The sequence below is a fragment of the Vicugna pacos genome, chromosome X (genome assembly GCF_048564905.1).
Source record: "Vicugna pacos chromosome X, VicPac4, whole genome shotgun sequence".
In the NCBI taxonomy this organism is placed as follows: domain Eukaryota; kingdom Metazoa; phylum Chordata; class Mammalia; order Artiodactyla; family Camelidae; genus Vicugna; species Vicugna pacos.
This window is the reverse complement of record NC_133023.1, coordinates 95347242-95365429: the sequence shown is the minus strand read 5'-3', so window position 1 is coordinate 95365429 and position 18188 is coordinate 95347242. Positions and strand designations below refer to the sequence as shown.

Below are 18188 nucleotides of genomic sequence, written 5' to 3'. Positions count from 1 at the left end.
CTGGGCTTGTCAGGGGCAAGTACCCAGCTCACACTGGACACCAGGCTGTCTACCAGATTGGAGAGATGAGCGAGTTGGAAAAATCTGTGATTTTTATCTGGAATAATCTGCAGGGAGGACCTACTGCCACGACTTGGATCCAAGTCTTGCCTTCCACCTCTGATTTAAGATGCTGTGGGTATCCACACGGGTGGCCCCAACAGTTCTGTGCTGACAAATTACTATTGCCCAGATGTCACTAACAAACAGTGGAAGCATTACAGGGAAGGTTCTGTTGTTTATGGAAAACAGGCAGACCCCTGCAGGTGCCAGGGTCTTCCTCCTTGAAGCAAGGGCATCTCATCTAAGAGATCCTCTGGGTACAGAACTTACTCTAGGCCCATGCTTGGGATGTGGCAGTTTGCTTACTAATTTGCGATAAACTAGTTCTCAGATTTCTCAGTCATTCCACTTGGAATCACTTTTGGAACTGAGGAATGAAATCTGCCAAGTGAAAGTATCTCATTCATCAGGGCCAGCCTGAGACTTTGGCAGCTTCCTTCCAGGCTGGAAGGATGCAGAGTACCCAGCCTTGAGCTACTCTCAATGGCTCCTGCCCACCCCACTTCCATTTTGCTTTTGGCAGAGGCAAGAGTGAAGATGCCAGAATCTGGTCAAGGCTAGAAAGCTTCAGGTTGGTCCTGGTATCTGTTTAGTCAGAAGTGTGGGACAAGCCCATCAGATACCACGTGGTCAGTCTTGATGTGAAAGCCTCTGCTGATGGAGGTTAGCGAGGGGACCGATTTCTAGGTAGGAGTGCAGTGTGCGTGGGGGTTTGGGGGGGTGGGAGGGGCACACAGCAGGGTTCTTATGCTCCCTCCCACCTCCGCTGAATAGCTCTTTTAACCATCTTAGATGCTACGGATTCACTTAGCAAGTTAAAAAAAAACCCTGCCGCGGGGCCCGGGTGCCAAGGAAGAGAAGTACAGAACTTCCAGGAGAACAAACTCTGCTCTTTAGTGGCAGAAAGAGAAAAGGACGGCGATGTCTCTAGACCCTGTGGATTCACGGTTGGAATCTGTAAGCAGGTTTGAAGAAAGGAACTCTCTTCTTCAAAACGAAGCTCAGTAGAAGAACAGATCTTTTCTTCTCTCTGGAGATTGGCTTTCTGAAAAATAGGATAAGCACCATGAGGAAGAAGCTGGCTTGGGGTCCGAGGAGCCCAGGTTTGAATCCTGACCTCACCACTCCTTGCTGTGTGACCTCAGGCAAGTTACCTGCACTCTCTGATCTGCCTTCTGGCCAAATGATATACAGAAAACTGCCCTTAACAAGGTTATCCAAATCTCTGATGCTACATCCAATAGAAATTTCTCTATCCTTCTTTTATTTGATCTCTTGGAAGCCTTTGCCACCATTGATCACTTCCTGTTTGGAAACATTCTCATCTTTTAGCTTCTGTAACACCAACCTCTCCTGGCTTCCCCCACCCCCTCTGTCTTCCCCCTAGCTCTTCCAAAGCTGGCTCCCTCACTTTCTTCGGGTCCCTGCTTACACATCACTTCCTCACAGAAGCCTCCTTTGACCAGTTGATCCAAAGTAGGCCCCCATCTTTATTTCAACACCTGGTATGTTTCCTTCATACTTATAATTTGCAAAGATTTTGCTTTTTCCTTTTTTATTTTTTTGGTGGAGTCAACCTTCCCCACTAGACTATTAACTCTATGAGAGCAGGGGCCAAGACAGTTGTATACACTATTAGATACAGATAAATAAAAGAGCACCATGTCTGGCAAACAGCAATATCAATGTGATTAATATCTGTAGATATTGAAGTAATGTACAATGAATCAGTGTCTATTTCTACAGATTAATAGAAATCAAATTCACTAAAAATTTTGGCACGTTTTGGGGACTCACGTCCAGAAAGGATGCTCCAACTGCCCTTCCAGCAGATTGCTCTTCTGCTCCGCATGGTCTCTGCCTCACAGGCGTGCGCCAGCCGGCACGAGGGGGCCAGACGGAGACTCTGCCTTCCCGCCTTTGACAAATTATTTATCTGGGGCCTCACAGAGGAGATCTTTCAGAACTACCAAAATCCTTATCGAAAGGTTCATCCAGCTCACTTCAAAATCAGGTCAATACAAAATATATGAAGAATCAAACAGATAGAGGTGACTGGGTCCCATGCCAAATCCACCCAGCCGGGAAGTGAGGCGCAGAATCTGTGCGTTTCCCAGGCTCCCCCCGTGGTTCTTGGCATTAGGCAAGACCAGGAGACTGGAGGTGTGCTTAAGGGCGTAGGCTTTGTGGGGGGGCCCTAGGAGGCCCCCCCTTCCCGGTCCCCATGCCCTGCAGCCTCCCTCTGCAGGATAGCCGACCCACTCCCCACCTCCTGTCAGTCAACCAGTCTCCGCATGGAAAGCTCGCCCCGTCGCCCCTTTCTCAAGGCGGCAGCGCTCCTTTGCGTGCCTTGCAAGCCTTCTGCGGCCTCTCCCCTTATTCCAGGGCAGAGTCCTGGCCACAGAGAGTCATGAACGCATAGACAGTGAGACGACCATACTAGTTGCTAGTCTTCACTGTTGTCCACTTGATTTAAGTTGGAATCGTTTTGGACGATTTACATTCAGTGCAATTTCCAGTTCTGAGGATCGTCTGACACCGTGAGAGCAGAGTCCATAATAATACCTCTGCCACTTGCTGCTGTGTGATCTTCAGGCAAGTGCTTTCATCGGTTTCAGACTCAGTCTCCTCATCTATAAAATGGGGGAACTCACTCATTCATTCATTCCCTATTTTCGGGATGCCTCTTGTGTACAGCACCGAGGATGTCCTCGGGCACGTATCACAAGGTCAGCATGGGGACTGAGCAGGATGCAGCGGGCGGTACCCGGTGCAGAGCTGCCACCCATACATGTTGTTGCTGTTATTTTGGGTCTATGAACAATTTAAAGCATCCAGTTTTTAGTAATTCTAAGGCTTACAATTTTAAAATGTATAAACTCTTAACAAGTACTTAGACTTTATGATCCTGATTTCATGACTTGGAAGGCTAGCAGAGCTCATACCTTCAGGCAGAGACTTCTATGAAACCTGACGCAGCCATACTAAGTAAGTCTCCCGAACTAGCCCTGAATCCATCTCCTCACTTGGGCATGGCCAGTTCCTCACCGAGGGTGATTTGTGGCTTGTTTCTTGGTTTCTTGGTCTTACCCAACAGCTTCAAACAAAATAACTTGTGCTGTATTGTCAGACAGATTTGTACCATTTCCTTTCTTAATGTTCTTTTATTGTTGCCAGCATCCGCTCACTCATGCATTCAACACACATGGACCAAGCTCTGTGCCAGGCAGCGCTGCAGGTGCTGGGGACGGGCGGGACACCCTTCAAAGTCTCAGCCCTCAAGGAGCCGACATTCTACTGAGGCCTGTATACTGCCCTCACTCCCACTGCACACTAGACTGTAAAGTGCCTGAGACCCAGGGCCATGGTGGCAGTCCTTTCTTCAGTGCCTCTCAAACACGCAGCTGCAGGCCCCGGGGTGCCCTCCAGAGCGGTGCATTTTGCTGCCTTACTGTGTGGCCGGGCTTATGGGGGCTAATTTCCATTAGAGTGTAAACTCTAAGCATTTACATATATTATCTCATTTAATCCTCACAGAAATCAGATGAGATGAGCACTATTTTAATCCTCATTTTATAAATGAAGCCACTGAGCTCTGCAAAGGTGAAGAAACGTGACCAAATCCCTAAAGTTACTAAGTAATGAAGCCGGATTTGAACCCAGGCCATGAAGACCGTCGTGTTATCCCCGCTAGATTGTCCTCATTTGGCTGTTCCCACTGACACTACTTTCAAATTGAACTCGGGGCCCAGAGTCCCAGCCTTTGGTGTCAGGTGGCATTGCCTTCTGACTGCAGAGTCCCGGGTTGTTTCAGCCCCTGTGTTCTAGGCTGAAAACTGAACATCTGGCAAAGGGCAAGCTAATCCCCATCAATTTGTTCATTTTCCTGCGTCACCTTGGTTACCTCACTTAATCCAGTTCAGAGAAAAGAACTCAATAGAGTTGCTTTTATAGCAAAATAAGAAAATGCACAAAACATTTTACAAGATATGAAGTGATTCTTCTCTTTGAGACTAAAACGAAACAAATTCTATGGGTGAAAAAACTCAATGATAGGACTGAGGATCATTTCAGCGGCTGGAGATCCTGGTTTTTATGCTACCAGTTTGTTCTCAGGATACAGAAGTATCATCAAAGACAGAAGCACATCCTTACTTTCAACTGCAAGGCTGGCGCTGGCAGGTCCACCATCTGGGGGGAAGTAGATTTTCTTAACTAGAAAAGAAGAAAATATGATTGGAAATGAAATCTGGGGCTGAGCTACAAAGTGCCCCATAGCACCCCCGGCACCCCAAATCGCCTGCCCCTCAGTTTATAGACCCTCGTCATATTTTCTTTTACCAGATGCTGCAAAACCAGAGAAGCTTGTTTTTAAGGCCCTGTAGGTTTTGTTCTCATCTTCCAGGCGGTGTTCCGGATCAAGGGTCACTGACTTCCTCAACAGACCCTGGACCATCGACCGCTAATTAATACAATGGATTTCAGGACTGGGAGGACAGTGTGAAGAGTTTGTAGTGTTTGAGACTTTAGCGATCAGCCCTTGTTTGAGTCTGTGTCTAGAGCTTTCAGGAATAGGATAATGCCTGCATTACAGGTGGGCCAGGATGTGCCTGGCATAGACTAGATGCTCACTAAATATTTGTTGAACTAGATTTGAACTGCACACTCTTGTTATGTTTGGGAGGTGATGATTTGAGCCATCTGTGTTCTAACCAGCTGTCGAGACAGGGCCTTGCCGTGTGTGTGCACGAGCATCTATACACAGTTGGCCTCATTTTCCCTCTGAATCCAGGAGGAGCAGAGTTTTGAAAAAGAGTGGAGGGGTGGGAATCTTCATAGGTTTCCCAAGCGGGCCGTTTTTATGATTTACTCTTTTTAAGTCCATTCCTATTCAAACTCGGGGAATGATGGCGTGGTATTTTAATGGAAAATTTAGTTTCAATATTAGGATAGAACACAGCACCTGATTTAGGTTGGCTATTCTGAACAGGCCCTTAGTGTAATATATATATACTTAGTTCAGAAGTAAAGGCAGGGGAGGGTAGAGCTGAGTCACAGAGTGCGTGCTTAGCATGCATGAGGTCCTGGGTTCAATCCCCAGCGCCTTCATCAAAAAAAAAAATAATAATAATAAACCAATTACCTCCCCCTCAGAAAATTTTTTTTACAAAGTAAAGGTAGCTAGCTTCTAGCAATTTCTTTTCGGGCATGGAACACTAGAACCACAGACATTATGGACCAGGGAGCCGTAAAAGTAAATTCCTCTACGGTGCAGAATGCCAGAGGGTGGAGACTTGGCCCCAGGAAACTAGAAAATATCTATTATTACCAATATTTATCTTGTAGCAGAGTGGCTTGCTGTTTGGGTGAAAGTACACCTCAGGCCAATTCTTCCCCCATCCTCTTACAAAGAAGGGAGTCTTGTTTTCCGATGGGCATTTTGCATCTAGGAGGCACTAATTAAATATCTGTCGGGTGAGTGAGTAAATGAAATAGTGAATGAGCCTTAAGATGTTTTTGTTTGGGAGAAGGGTGGGGGGTCCGGAGCAGGAGCCCCAGACAGCCAGGCACCGGCACGGCCCCCAGGCAGCAAGGGGGGGGCGCCTCCACAACGGCTTTGAGTTCTAATGTGTGGAGCAGACAGACGGCTGGTGTAGATTGCCCGTGTTTTTGCCCAGGAGTCTGGCATTATTGCCAGTTGCCAACCTGTTGGAAGGCCAGAGTTTTGAGCCAGTAGGGATAGCAGAGTTCTGTTTTATAGATGGCTGGATTATTTGGTGACTCACAGCTAGGTGAAGGCAGGACCCTAAGATCTGAGGCAGCATCCGTCATTTTTCTAGGGCCAGTCCAAGTCAGCAGACCAGGGTGAATGCTCTCGGCCTAGCACATCTGGCCAGATGTCTTTGTAACCCTTTAGTCATTAAACGGTGAACACTGACGAAGCCTAATGAAGATATATGGAACTCTTAAGAAGGATGTTCAGTCCCTAGAAGCCCAGTGTCTGGAGTGGCAGCAGTTAGTCTGGGCACCCCATCACCAGCCCACTCATTCTCAACCACAACCAATCAGAGGCAACCCTCCATGTCTTCAGAGGCATCTCCTTACAGTGAGCTGAGCTGGGAGGCAGGTGGAAGAGCAATCCCGTGCTTCCGGCTGCCGGGGCGGAGTTGCAATCTTCCCATGAGGCAGATTCCTGAGGATGCTCGTGGCGTCTCTCCTGCTGGAGGACACTCAGGAGGGGCTCATATTTCCCATCAGGCTGGGGCTCTGGAGCCAGATCACCAGCGGAAAAGGCGGGAGGGTAGACAGGCTCTGGGAAGCTGGGGCTGGGTAGGGAGGAGAAGGGCCGCGGCTCGCCAGACTGAACAGAGGGGCTCCCGGTCAGGGACGGTGGGTACACATCCATAGCTATGGGGCCACAGCCATTCAAGCTGCAGGTGGCGGCACCATTTGCAAAAGACACTTCCGGCTGTGGCTTTGTCCGTTGAGAAGAGAAACGCCACTGATTTGGAGGCATGTCACTGTCTGTGGATGAAGAGGTTTAGAAGACAGGTTTATGTACTGTTTTCAAAATGGAATTAGCTTAATTTACTTCTAGGTAATACATGCTATTTTTTTAATGTGAAAAAATGTAGAAAAGGTAAAAAAAATTGCTCTAAGTGTAATATCCAGAGACTACCATTATCTACCTGCAGGTGTACTTCTAGGATTTGTTTCTGTTCATGTATGCATTGTTTTCGCATCCCACATCATTTTTAAGTTTGCTTTTGTGTTATTAAAATATCCCCAAATATCCTCCAAAGCAATGAATAGAGCCAACACCAGGATTTTAAATGTCTGGGCAGTATCCCATTATAAGGCAGGAACATGACTAGCAAACATGGTACTTGGGCGACTAAGTTATTCCCATTTTTTCAGTTATATTAACATTGGGATGGATGCACGTCTCCGTATATACATCTTTGTACTCTTATCCAACTAGCCCCTTGAGGAAATTCTCCAGAAGTAGAATTACTTGATTAAAGGTGATTTGTTTGTTGCCATTGTGCTTGTTTGTTGCCATTGTTTGGCTTTATTTTATAGCTGCTGTTAGGAATACACTGAATAGGAGGACTCCACAGAATTTTATAAAGGGTTTAACACCTGCCAGCGCCACACAAGTCTAGGCACTGAAACTCCATTTTCAAGAGGGGTCTGGGGTATGGGGATGTTAAGACGCTGGACCAAGTTAGCAGAGTAGATGAGCCAAGGAAGGATCTGAGCCGGAGTGATCATCAATAGCGAGGGAAGTGGTTGCTGGGATCTCTTCCTGCAAAAGCAAAATGCTCAATGTCAAGTGGTGACTCAGTTTCTTCCTTCAGAGTTCTTGTGGACTAGCTGGTGGTGATGGAGTCTCCTTTGGTTTCACAGACACTATTCAAATTGTGCCTATAACAGCAGCTGAATTGGAGTTGTCAGAGAGTCTAGGGCAGCTCATGACATGGATGGATGTTTTCCCCCTTATTAACACCCACTCAGGCAAGAGGGGAGGAGGGGGAGAGTTCTGGCAGATGGTGCCTAAAGCCTGGAGCCGTTCATCTATCCAAGGTAATGAAGAGGGGAGCGGGTGTGGAGACAAGGGAAGATTGGAGGGCTGGAGAGGCTGTCTGGTCCCCTTCCCCTCATGCGCCCCTCCCAGCTCTCCCCAGTGTTCCATTTGCCTGCCGAGGTCTGCCCAGTGATACTGGAGAGCCCCCACCCACCACCAGAGCTTTTCATGTGATACAGATGATAAGATCAAGAGAAGCCCGAAGACACAGCACAGATGTGCTGCTCAAATCTTCACATTGTTCACAACCAACTACGGACAACAGTTGGCCTCTTCGTGAAGCCAAGGGCAAGGAAACATCTATCAAGATTTGTTCCTGGGGATGAATGCTATTTTTGAAAACTGATATCTGCGGGCTGGTAGCAGTTCCGGGCGCTGTGTCGCACAAATAGAGTGATTAAGCTGACTTAGTCTAATCACTGTCCGTGCTTCATATTGAATGAGGGTACTGCATGCCCTAAGCACAAATCGGAAACAATGAGTAGCCTCTGACAACTGGGCAGTTTCCATCTAAACTGGCCTTACAGATTTCGCACATCGGACCCAGGTTTTGAACGCTTGAAATGTGGAAGGCAGGGCACCCCTGCGTGTTTTGTATATTTTTTTTTAACTGCTTCCCTTTCAGAATTCTCTGCCAGAGACGTTAAGGGGAGTGGGTGCTGTGCCACTGTCCTAGGTCCCATTGGGCCACTAAGTGCACCAGAGCAGTCTGGATGGGAGTAGATGGGGAGGGACAGAGTGTCCCAGTCCTGAATTCACAGCAACCCAATAGTAGGTCTTGAGTGGCCTGGGACAGCCACCTTCCCAGAGCAGGCTGGGGTGTGGGGGTCCCATGGAGTGGAGATTGTGGATTTGGGTGGGCAAATTGCTCCAGCATCTACGCCCACCAACCCTGGGAACCAGTGAAGGTGCCTTGAATGGTTGCCTGGACAGGCTCAAGACTGCTGCAGCTAGAAGTGGCCCTGGTGACACCCCCTTACTCAAGCTCCCCCTCTGAGTTACCTCTGGAGATGAGAGGGAGCCCCAGGGAAGACTGCTGCCCTTTCAAGCCCCAGCCTACGCAAACGAACGGAGAGCCGGCAAGGAACGCTTCCGGGACACCTAGGGAAGACTGGATTTTTCTTACTCTTTTTTTCTTTCCTTCAGATGTGAGTCAATACCAGGCAGTGTTAATGAAATGTTAACCAACCCATATCTTTTGATGTCTTAAAGTGGAGCTGGCTTTAGTCTTTTTTTCCAGTTGAAGTTTAGTCGACTCACAGTATTATTTTAGTTTCAGGTGTAAAAACATAGTGATTCATTATTTTTAGAGATGGCATACTCCATACAAAGTGATCATAAAATATTGACTATATTCCCTGTGCTGTACATTACATCCTTGTAACGTACTTATTTTGTACCTAGTAGCTTGTACCTCGTAATCCCTTTTCCTTATTTTGCTCCTCCCCTTCCCCCCACCCCCGGCTGGATTTTTCTTTCAAGTAGGAACACACAAGGCTTCCATCCCACATACCCCACCTCTGGGCATCTAGACTGTGCCTCTTAGTCCCATCCATGCCTCTAGCGTTCCTGAGGCCCCTGATCCTAAGACCAGGTCCTATTCAGACAGCAAGAGCCCCCCCCCCAATTTCCTACCCTGCCCCTGAAGGCTATCCCCCTGTCTCCAAAGCAGAGAAACCCAGAGACTGCCTCCATGCCCACCTACAGACATTTCTTCGAGCCCCCAAAACCTTCTAGAAAGCATCTCCAGGCATCGAAGAGTCTGCTTCCGCCCCAGAGGACCCTCCTCTCCACTCTATCCTTGCATGTTGGCCCTGCCTCCCTGTTTCAGACTAGTTTCTGGACACAGATTCAAATGTCACCCCATTAGAGAGGCTCTCCCTGAACTGTGCATCTGAAGTTTGTTAGCTCCTGTCTCTGACCCTGCCCCGCGCACTTCCTTCTCAGCAGTAATCATATCCCGTGCTTCCCGCCCACCTGCCTTCCCTCACTGTTGGTCAGCCCTACTGGCCACTAGGCTTTAAGAGGGCTGAGATCACTTCTCCTTTGTTCACCATCACATCCTCAGAGACTTGCACTGTGCCTGGCACAGAGTGGGCCCCGACTAAACATGATTGTCATGAAGGTGCACAACACAGGCACATGCACAAACACACATGCACACACAAATATGGACACCCCTCTCCCCAAATCCTTCTGCGTGGAGGAGAGCACGCAGGGTGGGTAAGAGGCTTTGAAGTCAGGCAGGCTGGGAGTCCAATCCCAGCTCTGCCGCTCCCTAGTAGGGTGACACCGAGCACGTCCCCTTCCACCCTGGAGCCTGTCGGGGCCGTGGTGAGGCCGAATGGGACAATCCACGACAAGGGCATGGCACTGTGCCCGGGACCTGATGGGCACTCAGTTGGTGATAACCATTGCTGTCATTACTGTTATTAACTATCATTTGGGTTTAGAAACCCGGCGTAGGCTCACACAGGTTTCTTTCTTGGTTTGCGACACTCCACGTAATCAACCAGGAAAAAGCAAGATGGTCACGCCCGAGGCCTGAGAGGCCTCCCTGCCCTGAGTCACCGAGTGCCACAGAGGGGAGGGGAGAGAAAAACAGCCCAGGAGCATGGGAGGCAGTGGCAGCAGAGACTCAGGGCTGAAGTGGCGGACGGAATAGACGGTGGCTATAAAGGAGAGATTGCAGAAGGCTTTGCTCGGTGTGTCCATTCCCAGAAATCACCCGTCAGAGGTGGGCAGAACGACTGCATACCTGGAAGAGCTTTTGTTTAGTGAACGCTTACTCTGGGCCGGGCTCTCTGTTTAGCATTCAGCAGACATGATCTCATGGCAGCCTGGTGCTTCACCGGCTTTGCCTCCCCGTTATTGTATAAGAATCCAGCCGGGCTGGAGGGATGGCAGAGCGGCATAACACTTCTGGGAACAATCTGTCGTTATAGACTGAAACCCTAGAATTTGAGAGTATGCTTTGATCCAGCCAGTCCACTTACAACGATTTATTTTAAGGCTATCATCAATGATGTGTGCCAAAGCTGAGCGACAAGGATAGTCAGTGGGACATTTACAATAGAGGGAAAGATTGGCAACAACTCAAATGTCCAAAAATTCTCTCTGCCTTCTCTGTCTCCACCTTTAATACAAATCCTGCTTTCTGATGAAGCTGAAACCAAGAGCCGTCTGAATGCATGCCCCTATCTTGCACCACAAAGGTCCCAGCTTTGGCCTGCCTGATCTGCACACACCGACTCCCCCCTCTCTGCTGTCTTGGCTGCTACTACTGGTCTCTGATTCATTCACTCCAGAAACAAAGAGGAGATTCTTGGTATTAGCAGAGATTGAAAAATCACGGGACACAGAGGGGCAGCTTATGCAATGCAGTCCCCCTCGCCTCCTTCAGTCACCTGCATGGAGTACCTTGTCTTTGCTGACTATCTGGGTTCCCTTTCCCACCTGAAAGTGGAGAGGAAATACAGAACATGTGCTTGTATTCTGAAAGTGGCTAAGAGCTCTGTATCGAGATTCAAATGCTCTGGTTGTGAACAGCTGCCCCTTACGAGCTGTGGGATCTTGGACAAGTCATTTGCCTCTCTGAGCCTCAGTTTCGGCATGGTGAGAGTTAACCAGTAGGATGGTATCAGGAGCCAATGAGGTAACTCATGTGACAGCCCCTAGCAAAGGGCCCGGCACACAGGAAGCACTCAATAAATGTCACCATTCACCCTCTGGCTGGGATGTTGTCAGGGTCCACAAAGGCAGTCAGGACACCAACTCTGGAGTCCGACTGACCTGGGTTTCAGTCTCTATCAATCACTGGCCTGTGTGACCCATCCCATCACTAACCCTCTCTGGGCTACAGTTTCCTCTTTCTAAAATGAAGATATTCACACCCACTGTAAAGCAGTTTGTGAAGCACAACACACACGCACAGGTCTAAGTGTGCATCTGGGGGATTCTCCCGAACTGGGTGACGAGCACCAGATCAAGGAACAGAGTATGACGGCCACTCCAGGAGCTAACCCCCACCCTGGTCCCCCTCCAGTCAATAAACTCCCCCCAAATAAACCCCTCCAAATGTACCCAGTTCCCTGTCTCCTAATATCATAGATTCTTTTTACCCAGCTTTGACCTTTATTCATCGCAGATTTTGAGGACTGAAGTGAATGCAGTAATTATAGCACAGTGTCTGGCTCCCGGTGGGGCTCACCATATGTTAGTGTAGAGTCTTCCCCCTTGTTAGAAAGGAAGATGTGATGTTGTCAGGGTTCACAAGGACCCTAAACAACTAGCATGACTATATCTCATCTAGATAGTCACAATAAAAAAGAAACCTAAGACATGGAAGCACCATCCACCAACAGATGAATGGATAAAGAAGACATGGTATATATACACAATGGAATACTACTCAGCCATAAAAAAGGAAATAATGCCATTTGCAGCAATGTGGGTGGACCCAGAAATTATTACACTAAGTGAAGTAAGTCAGACAGAGAAAGAGAAATGTATCACTTGTATGTGGAATCTAAAAAATGACACAAATGAACTTATTTACAAACCAAATATGGACTCACAGACATAGAAAACAAACTTACGGTTACCAAAGGAGGAAAAGGGTGGGAGGGATAAATTAGGAGTTTGGGATCAGCAGATATAAACTACTACGTATAAAATAGATGCACAAGGTCCTACTGAATAGCACAGAGAACTATATTCAATACCTTGCAATAACCTATAATGGAAAAGAATCTGAAAAAGAATATATAAATGTATATGTAACACTGACTCACTGCTATACACCTGAAACTAATAGAACATTGCAAATCAACTACACTTCAGTTTAAAAATTTTTTTTAAATAATAAAGAAAGAATCCCAGCATTTCTTCCGCACCTCCACTGGCTTATTGAGGAGGGGAGAGAAGGAGGTGGGGCCCTTTAAGACAGGCTATAAAAGACCGAGGGCTCAGGTCTACACCGTCACCTTCTCTCAGCAGCCCTTGAGAGATGTCGCCAGGCCTGGGGCTGGCCTCGCGGCTGGGACAGGAACACTATGGGGTGGGCTGTACACCAGCACCATGCCCTGCCCGCTGCCTCCCTTAGAAATGCTAACCAATGAAGCTTCTCAGGTTACCTGCTCTGAAATCCCCAACGTCCTTTTAACAGGCAGATAATTCAAAGATACTTTCAGCTTGTGTTTACTTTTCTACAAGTAGGGCCAGTATAAATTATACAGAAGTAAATAAAAAAAAATAACTGATTTGGGAGAAGCAGCCAGGAAATTCGATGGCATTTCCTAGCCACACGGGTCTCCGTGTTTGGACTTGGCGTATCTGGCCTGACACAGCTCCCTCAGAATGGGGGCCAGTGGGCGATGGGAGCCCATGAATGGCAGCCTGTTCTCGGAGTGGCTTCGCTGGGGCCTAGCTAGGGCCAGGCGGCCTGGGGCCAGCCTGCAGGGGTTGAGAGGGCACGAATGGCCAGTAATGAAGGGCCACTTGATGGATTTCCCACTGTGAGCTGGCCTTGAGACGAGTTAAGGCCGTGGGACCCAAGGCCACGGCCAGAGCCTTGAGATAAGTTAAGGCTGTGGGATTTAAGGCCACGACTACAGAGCATGTTTGTAGTATGCAGTAAATAATTGCTCCACGCAGGCGTCAGTTATATAAGATTTAGAACAAAAAAAGTAGAAGTACGCATGTGTTAAAAATATTTTATAAGCCTAAAGAACAAAGAAACTCAGACCGCGCATGTGCTGACAAAAAACAGATAAAACAGGACAGGTGCATCATAGGTGTGCACCTCCCTATAACAATAAAGTGTTGTTAACCCCATGGTGTCTCCAGCTACAGACTGTCCAGGAGTATGACAACTCCTCGTGCATTTTTTCGTTTGGGCCGCTCACCTCCTAGAACCGCACATCAGCCTCCCTCGGCTGACACCCGCCGTTTTCGAAGCTGCATGTTTCTCATTTAACACCTCCAGTGAGAACCCCTAGGGGCCCGTCTTCTCTCAGGGGACCCTCCCCAGAGGCAGCAGAGCATAGGAGAAACTTGACCCCTAACTGTGATAGGAGAGGCCTTGAGGAAGACAAGCTCTCTCTTTCATTTGTTCCATCAGCTGGACAAACATACACCACATTCTGCGAGGGAAACAACAGCTTCACAGTCAAGGGCTCTGTGAGACTCTCACAGAGAAAATGCAACAACCACGAAGGCAGGTGGAGAAGAAAGCCAGCTACCTCTCCGCCTGGCCGGGGAAGACTGGCTTGGGCAAGACACAAGGCCACGGCCGCGTCCCGTCGGTGGGCGGGGGCTTCCCAGAACACAGAGCGAAGTCAGAAGGCCTAAGAAACAGGGCAGCGGCCACTGAGCAAGGAGACGTCTCTGGACCACTTGGAGGCTGATAAAAGGGGCTCAATGCTTTGTGAGCCCGAGGTCTTTTTGTTGTTGTTGTTTAGGTTTTTTTTTAATTCTTACTTTTTATTGACGTGTAGTATATTTAGTGTTACTTTCATGTGTACAGAACCTGAGGGCTGGAAGGCAGGCCCTGCCTCCATTCTAGCCATTCAAGAAACACATGTCAAGCTTTCCTACCAGCACCACCAAATAACCACCACCCACATGGCATTTGCCATGTGCCACTTGACATGCATTATCCCACTGATTCCTGGATAGTTGAATAATATCCAGTTTTACAGCTGAGGAAACGGGGCCCCCGGGAGATGAGTGATGTGCCCTGAGACCACATGGTTTATCAATGACGGGAGCTGGTGGGCCCCAGGCTGCCTGATTCTAAATCCATACAGCGAATGATGCTCTTTCTCTACCATGACTCCCTCAGTGACGGACAGCAAGACCTCGTGATCCAAATCACAATTTCATCCATTCAAGCAATATTTCTTGAGCACCTTCCATGTGTCAGACATTGGGCTGTGTCCTTGGAAAACAGCAGTTAACAGACGGAGTCTGCTGCTACAGAATTCGGAGTCCAGGGGGCAGGAGATGAGAAGGAAACACATAAATATAGAACATGCCCCGTGGTGACAAATGCTAAGATGAAATAATGTTCTGAAGAAATGTCTGAAGAGATGACATTCAGATGGATACTTGAATGAAGAGGAAGTCATGCTTATCTGGGGAAAGAGCATTTCAGGAAGCAGAGAGAGGAAGTGCAAAGGGCCTGAGGCAGGATCGTACTTGGCATGTTCTCCAACTAACAAGGAGGTTAGACTGGAGTGAGTGAGGTGGGAAGTGGTAGGATTTGAGATGAGAAAGATACCAGGGGCCCAGACGAGGCAGGGCTCCATACAAGACTTTGGATTGATTCCAAGTGAGATACAAAGCTACTGGAGAGTTTAACAGGAAAGTGATATCATCTGATGACTTTCATTTTAATGGTATTATTCTGACTGCTACCTTGAGGACAGACTGAAGGAAAGCAGGGGCAGAAGCAGGGAGACCAATGAGGAGGCAACTGCAAAAACCCAGTGGGGAGATGATGGCCTCTCAGACCAAGGGGAGGGCAGTGGACGAGAGAAATGAGCAGAGCTTGGATATATTCTGAAGGTAGAACTTACAGAATTGTTCGAAGGATTGGATGTGGGGTATGAGATGGAGAGATGAGTTAAATGTGACTCCAATCAAAGGAGGCAGCTGCCTATTACTGAGATGGAGACACTAGGGATGGAGCAGGGTGAGGGGAGATTAACAGGTCAGCTTGAGACCTGTTTTGTTTGAGATTCCTATTAGATATGTGAAGTGAAGGTATCAAGTAGGCAGCTACCTAGACAGGTCTGAAACCCGGTCCCGGCTGGAGACACATTTGGGATCGATCAGCACATAGGCTGTATTTAAGACCAAGAGACTGGAAAAGATCCCATAGGGACCACGTGTAGGGAGAGAAATTGTCTGAGATTGGAGTCCTGGGGCCCTCAGATGTTTAAGGAATTGAAGAGTTGAAGAGAAGGGGATATCTAGCCAAAGAGACTGAGAAGGAGTGGCAGGGAAGAAACCAGGAGGGAAACTGGGACAGTGTGTGAGAGCTTATGGAATCTAAGTGAAGGAGGTATTTCCAAGAGGAGGGAGCCAGCAGCTGCAGATAGTGTCAGGAGGTCAGATGAGATGAGGACAGAGAAGGACCATTTGATTTGGAAAGTAGAGGTCGCTGGCTGGCCTGGAGAAGAGAGGTTTCCAGCAGCGATGAGGACGAACAGCTGAGTGGACTGAATGCAGGAGAGCAGGAGAGGAGAGGGCAGAGTGTGTGCACGGACACCAGTTTTGAGTCTTGCTTCAAAACGAAGCTGAGCAATGGGACAATAAGCCAAGAGCTGGTTTGATCTCAGGTTGGGTTCAGCAGGCAAGCAGGATGCAGGGCCTGAGGGAGTATGAGCTGCTGGTGCTGACAAGGGAGTGACTGATGAATCCAAGCCAGTGGGTTCCGAAATCACTCAGAGTGGGAGGAGGGCTTGTCTCTGCATGAAGAACCCAGGGTTTTGACCCTCCCAAGGAGCCAGTTAGATCCTCTGAGTCCCACTTATCACATGTATTGGCTCTTAACACATGTCAGTTCCCCAAATTCCTGCTTCTGCCCTAAAGTACTCAGCACACTCTTCAACAGCACCTCCCTACTCTGCACCCAGCCCCTTATGCCGGGTAATCCTTTAGTACCTGCGGTGACTATACCCACTTCCACACGTTTCCGCAACTCCCAAGAGTCTCTAAGAAAAGTGCATCACCTGATGGAAAAGTTTTTTCTAGGAAACAAGCAAATTCTGAAAAGTTATACGAGATAATACACCAACTCCCTGTCCAGATCCAAAGAGTCTGGCGAACCAGGGTGATGGCGTCTGAAAACAGGTGAGCCCTTAACCCAGCGGCAGAGGCCCCACCTGGAGGCACGTCCCTCCTCCAATGGGAGCAAGGTACTCAGCACAGGAGCTTGGCAACCACCATAAAGAGCTCTTTAAATTGACTAGACCCTAGTCTATTTGCACATTTCAAAAAGGTGACAAGAAAAAACAAATATAACAGCAAGACTGAATCTATAAAAGTGAATCCAGCCTGGATTATATTTGTTTTTATACCAGTATCGTCACAGAATGTCCTGGTCTGTATTTTTATGGAGGAAGGGGACCCGTGGAGGCAATGTCTATAACGTCTAGGGGCCAGGAAAGTCATATCACAGTCCTTGCTGTCTCCAGACCTGGATATTTTGAAGAGCAGCTTTTGACATAGCTCTCTTGAAATAATTGCTTTGAAATGAAAGAATGCTTATTTTTAAAAAAATTACCCAATAGTGTGTGTAACAGACACCCCTGATGCTGTTACAAGAGGGGAGATGGGGAGAAGGATGCAGCGAGAAGAGAGACTTCTGCCTCTGGCCCCACCCCTGCTCCCCAGATCCCCCACTACTCACTGAGAGGAGGCTGGGTGTACCTATAGGGGACAGGTGTGCTCTTACGGGTCATTGGGCCCTGTCATTGGGCCCTGTCAGGTCACTGGGCCCTGTCAGGCCAATAAGTAATTGTAGCAGCAGTAGTAGTAATAATAATAATAACAGCAATAATAGTGATAATGGTGTTAATAGTGAGCAGTTGTGGTGCTCTTATTGGACACTGAGTAATGAACCCAGCATTTAACACAATCAAGGACATAATGAAAGAGGTAAACCAATTTGATTGAACAATGTCCATTGTCACACAGTAAACCTCTGAGAAAACGGTGTGGCTTCTCACTAGACAGCGTGACGTGCCTTCAGCAAATACACACACGTCTAAGAGCATCGAGGGTATCAGAACTGGTCTTTCGGGGATAGCTGGATAGGGAATTCCAGCCCCTCCCTCCCGCATGCTCACCATTCCTCAGGATCACGTCTTCACTCTGGCTCGAAGGGCTCAGGCCCCGGGGGCTCTTGACATTGCTCAGAGCTCTGGAGAAGTGTTCATCCACTACGCTGCTAATGTCCCCTTGGAAATAGGTGAAAAGGACACAGCGGGAATTCCATTCAGTCTTTACAGGACTCTGCATCTGGACGGCGGTCTTCCTCACTTCTTCCATCGTGGCACCGGAGGCAGCTGCAGATCAAATGCAAAATGTCACTCTTTTTCCAAGCGGTTTGGTTATGGCTTGGGTGAGTGGCATCCTTGAGGGCAAGCAGTTTGCTCCTAAGGTACAAGCTCTCTGCTTGGGGCCCCAGGGAGCCACCCAGCTCCCGAGCAGTGTTCAGGAAATAAGACAGAGCTCTATGAAGTGCTGAAGGGGCCTGCTTTACAAATGAGAAAAATTGTCTGAGAACATGATTAGAGGAGCATCAGAAAGTGAAAAAAAAAAAAGACACTGAGGCCAAGGAGTGGAGTCATCTGCTCTCTGAGGAAGTGTTTGCCCCCTCCCTCCACCCCACACCCTCTGCCCAGAACTCTGTATAGACACAGCCCCCCCCCCCACAAGGGCACAAGTGCCCCATAGAGCTTGGCTAAGCAATCCAGTGGGTATTGAC

The 18188-nt window shown here is 48.2% G+C and overlaps 1 protein-coding gene across 1 annotated transcript; it reads right to left on the bottom strand.

Annotated features, from left to right (window-relative positions):
- Nucleotides 1–1103: 1103 nt before the first annotated feature.
- On the bottom strand, nucleotides 1104–17749 carry VGLL1 (vestigial like family member 1). The gene is made up of 4 exons (XM_031671658.2): nucleotides 17548–17749; nucleotides 6208–6627; nucleotides 4258–4317; nucleotides 1104–1147 (listed from the first exon to the last, which is right to left on the bottom strand). Exons 1-4 carry the CDS (start codon nucleotides 17747–17749, stop codon nucleotides 1104–1106), a joined length of 726 nt encoding a protein of 241 aa, XP_031527518.1.
- Between the last annotated feature and the right edge of the window lie 439 nt (nucleotides 17750–18188).